The 6000-nt window shown below is 39.0% G+C and overlaps 1 protein-coding gene across 1 annotated transcript in view; it reads right to left on the bottom strand.

Moving 5' to 3' along the window:
- Window positions 1-555: 555 nt before the first annotated feature.
- PPP1R14C (protein phosphatase 1 regulatory inhibitor subunit 14C) overlaps window positions 556-6000 on the bottom strand; it is a gene marked incomplete at both ends in the record, with an annotated part of 55033 nt that continues 49588 nt past the window's right edge. The window contains one exon of the mRNA XM_080614840.1: window positions 556-630. Within this exon, the coding sequence (XP_080470966.1) occupies window positions 556-630 (75 nt within the window). The remainder of the gene's footprint in view (window positions 631-6000) is intronic.

Below are 6000 nucleotides of genomic sequence, written 5' to 3'. Positions count from 1 at the left end.
TATTTAGAAAAATGGCAGCACTCATTTTAGTAATCTTAATTGGTACCCTCTGGTAGCAAATTTGCAATAACCACCACTTAAATAATTTGCTATAACAAACTTCCTTCCATCCATGTGAAACAGTATTCACAACCCACTTTATAATTTATGTACAGACAAGCACAAGAAACTTGACATCCATGAGTTAAATGTACAACCAACTTAAATGTTATCCAACTTGTTGCAAGGAGAAGTCTCCTAGCTCTGTAAATTTATAAAGATCTTCTGGTTCACCAAGCAGGCTTGCTGCCCCTCATCACTAACTCTTGGATTCTTCACTTGCTTCAGTAATCCTCAAGTGAAAGTTGAGCAGCATCCAAATTGTTGATGTTCTTGATTAAAAAAAAATTGACACTTAAAAAAGAACCTTTAAAACACACAAAAGAAATTCCTTGAGTCAAAACTGAATGAAATCAAAAAGTTGTGAAGAAAGACAATTATTTTAATAGAGGTCTTGTATTCAAAGTCCCATTTCCCTTGCCATGTCTTTTACAGAGTGCTACTACTTCGAGTTATTTATATACTCTTCTTTTGAGGGGGACTGAGTTTCCTCATTCCTCTTATCCGAGTTAGCAGCTCTTTGATAAATTCCTAGGAAAAAAAGATTAGAAAACATAAGTAACTTTTATGATCCCATAATGCCATGATTTTGCGTTTAAAAGGAAAAAAAAAAAACCAACCACCATCAAAAGAAGTGATGCATTTTTATTTAAGCTTTTACTGCTAAGCTGGAATTTCTCTGGCCTGATCTCCGAGAATCTTATATGCATACTGTCATCACACAGTGGAGGTGCGAACAACTAGCTTTTCCTCTCCATGAGTGAGTGTTCAGGCTCAGTTACTAGCCATCTTTCAGGCTTTTACTACACAGGCCCTTCTACCAACTGCTGAATCAAGCAAAATCTATGGCTGGATACAATGCAAATAATCAAAGATGACTTTCACAGTTCAAGCCTGCACAGAAATCCACACTCCTGCCAAAAGAGGTGTTTCTCTCCATGCTGGCACTAGCCTTTTGGTTGGCTGCATACTCGGCTGGAACAGAAAGCTGATCTGGCTAAAATCTCAACTGTTTTTCCTCCTGCCCTGTTACTTTCAAGGCTGGTTCAGCTCTCCAGCAAGGCTCACCACACAGCCCCACAATAACACTTGTGCCAGTCTGAGGCAAGGCAGGAACAAGGAGCCAGAGGCAGCACCACTGGGTTATGCTGAGTGAAACTGGTTGTGGAGTTCAGTGAATGATGCTATTGAGAAAAAAAGTATTAATGGGCCAGATCTTTATCCACAGTGGTATTTTCCCCAGTTTCAGGAGATTTCCTCTTTTTAAATTGTGGGAGAACAGAAGCTTACAATTGCACCATTATCTGAAATCTTTTTGGTATATAATTACTCATAACAACTGCAGATGTACTAAAAGCTAAATCACCCCCTTACTGTCACATTGGGAGAATAAGGTTTATCTTACAGTACTACGTATACACCTACAAAAAGGTTTTGATCATGAAATCATTTCACTATAAACATGGAAAGTAATTATGGATTTAGTCAGTCAGGTTGATGTGAAAGGCCATGCTGGACGGGACTTGGGAGCAACCTGATCTAGTGGAAGGTGTCCCTACCCATGGAAGCAGGGTTGGAGCTAGATGATCTTTAAAGTCCCTTCAAGCTTAAACCATTCTATGATTCTATGAAATGACAAAAAGCGTGACTCCCTAGCTGAATGCTTGAGGCTAAAAATTCCAGCGAACAAGGTCACCACCTAAATGGCAACATAGTACCTTTCAGAAAAGTCACATTGAATCATATATTATCCAAGTGCTACACCGTGCATAAGAAAATCCTCTGTAAATGTGTTTTTTAATTTGAGAAAGAGGTCAGGTTTTTGTGGTGGCACCACAATCCTGGCAGGTATCACTTCAGCAGAGCAATTTCATTTTCTGACAGTTTATGCGCATCTATACTGTACTGCATGTACTGTTGCATCATGGTTATTGTTGCACCAACACTAGCTGTGGCTTCAACTAATAGCAGCAAAAGCAGAGCAGCATGCACATCAGTGTGAACTACAAACGCTCATTGAGAACCTTTCATATTCTGGCCTCCACTCCTGAACTAACTACATCAAGGCCAGTACACAATACATCTAGTGCTTACCAATACTGCATTTACCCCCTGAACAGACAGCCTAAAGAGATGATCAGATTAGATTTGTTAAGACCTCAAATCCTTTCCCTCCATCTACTAAAATCTGTCTTTTTCCATATAGCCACAAGCCACTGCAACAATGCCCACTCTGAACTTTTCAGAGTACAGTACTCTTCTACTCAGAGGTCAGAAAAAGGAAGGAGACAGGTTTACTTTAAAACTTCATAGCTTTCAATGCATTATGCATTGGTTCTGTGTTATCCTTTCATCACTGTAAAGACCTGCTACATAATGCAAAACTAATGTGGCATGGTGTTGTTTGAAACGTACAAACACACTTTAAGTTTTTTTACTACCAAAATTAAATGAAGCCCCGCAGTAAAATCCTTATAGAAATAAACTCTCTAAAGTTACCTTAAAAGATTTTTACTTCAGATTAATGCAATTAGTATTGCCTTCAACAGCTCTTTCCTTAAAAAGCTATTTTCCCCTTGTGAAACATCAGATTAAGAGACACCTTTGGGAAGGAGTGAGCTGAAGTTCAGTTTTCCCCTTTGGAAGACTTTATTAGTCATCTGTTAAAGCCATAAATAATCTCTACCACTTTCATTTACAATCAAGGCAGCAACAAGACACTACAACTGGGAACTACCCAACTGCTTCATAGAAGTTGAAAGTAAGAGCATTACAGGAAGGGACACGTGCAGAGCGGACAGGTAAATCCATTGTACTCTGACTGTATCCATTTGGGATATCCCTGCTCGAGAGGCACCTCTGCCATCTCTCTGCCCATTTCCCCCCAACAACTCAGAAGAATTTGGAGCAAGTTTCCCTTGGATATGAAACACAGCCAGGTTCAGTTGTTTTCAATATGACATCACAAAAAGGGAGAGGAGTTCCCCTGATACTCTGAAGTGGTACACAAGCACTTTCTTTTGCAAAAGAAGATATTTGATTGAACTTTTCAAGCAAGTTTCACACTACCTAGAAACTTCTTAGTGCTGCCAAAATAAACCAAACTGTAGGGTAACCCCCTAAGCAGGTCTGAGGCAATTAAGGCTATTTGTAATGAAGAGGAAGGGAGCTATATTCATTTGAAGTAGTACATACAATAATTGAAAATGCTTTACCCCTCAGGAATTATGTTTCTTGAAATACGGGTTTGCAATAAAACCCAACAAGAGCATTTTTTATGTGGCAGACATTCTGCATAACCCAGTAGGGCTGTTGTGCACATCCCATGGGCGTGCAAACCACAGCATTCGTTCAGTACATTTCTGGTTTAGGTATCATTTTGCATCTGACACTTGTATGGAGCTGGCTGTCACCAACACAGTTGTGCTCCAGTGCTTGTGCCTTTCTTGTCTGGCAGCTCCCCATCAAGAAAAGGCAGCATTCTAGAAGAGATGCACAATTTCCTTCTTAGAGGCAGGAAAGGAGACTTTCATTTCAATAAGCCTTCCCTTTATAATTAACCAACTCATCTTTATGACAGTAATACACATTCATTTTCTTTAAACATCACTCAAAAACTGAGGTTTTATTCCTTGTGGACATTCAAGTCAAGGCATAATAGAAGGCCTAATATCCACATCTATCTCAACCTCATACACAAAAATCATTTTACACAGAGTGTTTTATTGAAATCCCCCTCTAGGAGATATGCTGAAGCTTAGCATCATGCATTTGAATGCTGATCATGTACCAATCTACGTTTAAAATAGTTCTGTAACACAGGTTGGATTATCTACTTATATATACTTATATAATACTACATTATTCATAGAGTTGGAAAGCCTTACCAGTAATTCAGTTTAAGACTCAAGAATTTATGAATTATTCCCTGGAGGGCTACAGCCAGAAATACACAGGCCATATCTACTTTTAATAGAACAAAAATCTTCTACCAGCACTTTGGGGCTTGGTAAAGGGGGAGGAGGAAAAAAAAAAAAAGGAAAAAAAAAAAGAAAAAAAACCTCTCAAACAACAAAAATCACACCACCAAAAAAGATAACCGCAAAAATATCCACAAACTCAGTTTAAATTCTCTTTACAGATTTTCTGTGAGACCACCTTTACATACGGTTTTGTTGAAAGTACTGAGAATCCTATTAATTTATAATACAAAATCATTGTTTCTAGAAGACATCTTTCCAATTGTAAAAGCAAATTTAAATGAGACAGAGACTAAATCCATAGTCCATTTGAACTCATCTATAATTTGCCGTAGGCACTTGTCTTCTGCAAAGCTTTCCCTTGAATTAAAGACATTTGCTTCAGCAGAGCATTAATCTAATGCAGAATTGAAAAAAAAAATAAAGACAACAAAGGAAGGTGAAATGATAATTCAGGAAAGGGGAGGAAATCACACCACCTCCCTGCTTTGGAGGTGTGATTCATTGTTTTAATGAGGTCATTTGATAGACAATGAATTCCAGGCTTCCTATTCAAAGTCTTCCAATTAATTCTGGAGAATAATTAGACTTTGTCTCTCCAGATTTCTCTTCCACAAACAGTACACATGTTCTAGGACTAGTTCTTAAACCAAAATTTAGGGTTTCTAGTCCTCCTGCTTCACTAGAGCACAAAGTGAATCCTAAACCAGCTTTACTCCACAGCTTTATTTCCCTGCAGCAAAGTAAAAAAACCCGAAGATAACTTTGACTGCTTGCCCAAGGCTATTTCCTGGAGAGAGCCTGATTAGTTGGATGTAAAAAGTAAAGTCAGCCAGAAGAGCAATCTCCATAGCTACTTGGGCAACAAACTAAACAATAGCTCAAAAATGCCATCTGAATGGGAATTAAAAAGAAAAAAGGAAAAAGGGAACCCTATTGCCAAACACCTTCACCTCCACACAGGCACAAACCTGAAGCTGATCAAATACGAATAAGGGAACTAACAAGGCATATATTTGAGAGAATGAGGCTAGAAGCTGCCTTGTATTAGCAAGAACTGGTGCAGCAGCATCTCTGTAGCCTCACTGAACAAATCCCATCAGCACAGCCTCTCCAAGTGAGGCCTCAGCACCATCGGTGCCCAGAGAAGGACAATATGCATCAATTAAGCTTCTTGGTGAGCTCAAACAGTAAAAGACAGTGATTACATACCACAAAGCTTAGCTATGGTCAAGGCTGCAGTCCAGCTATTCTCCAATTTGGCAGCATGTAAACAAGCCCACCTTATTCTTGTCAAATCACCATACTTATAATAGTCATAGAGTTGTAGAAAGATTTGTGCTGGAAGGGATCTTAAAGCTCATCCAGTTCCAACCCCCTACCATGGGCAGGGCCATCTTCCACTAGACCAGATTGCTCAAAGCCCTGTCCAGCCAGGTCTTGGGACACGGCCAGGGATGGAGCAGCCACAGCTTCTCTTGGCAACCTGCTCCAGAGTCTCACCACCCTCACAGTGAAGAATTTTTTCCTAATATCTAACCTAAATCTATCCTCTTTCAGGTATTTTTTGCTATAATATTGCTATAGGTATTTTAAGTTATATTCATGAGCACTTGCAGAAATGAAAACATGCAAGCTTAATTGCCTCCAACACTGTAGTACAATGTAGGGCAGATCTCAGCAGGCACATAAACAGTTTCAGTTCAGTGAATTCAGAGCGGTTAAATGGATGATCAAGAAATCATGTGTTTCTAGAAATGCCTCTGTCTGCACTACTTTTCAATATGCTTGTTTCTTAACTTTTTCTCTACAAATTGTCCTATTTGATTTCAAGTAATATGGACACTTAATACAGTTACAGTGGCTTAATAACTTACCACTCATCAGCTAAGCTGCAATAAATATCTATGAGCTCTTAGGC

Source organism: Psittacula echo (genome assembly GCF_963264785.1).
Source record: "Psittacula echo genome assembly, chromosome: 4".
NCBI classification, from domain to species: Eukaryota; Metazoa; Chordata; class Aves; order Psittaciformes; family Psittacidae; genus Psittacula; species Psittacula echo.
The sequence above is the reverse complement of the archived record's forward strand: the minus strand, read 5'-3'. Positions and strand labels throughout refer to the sequence as shown.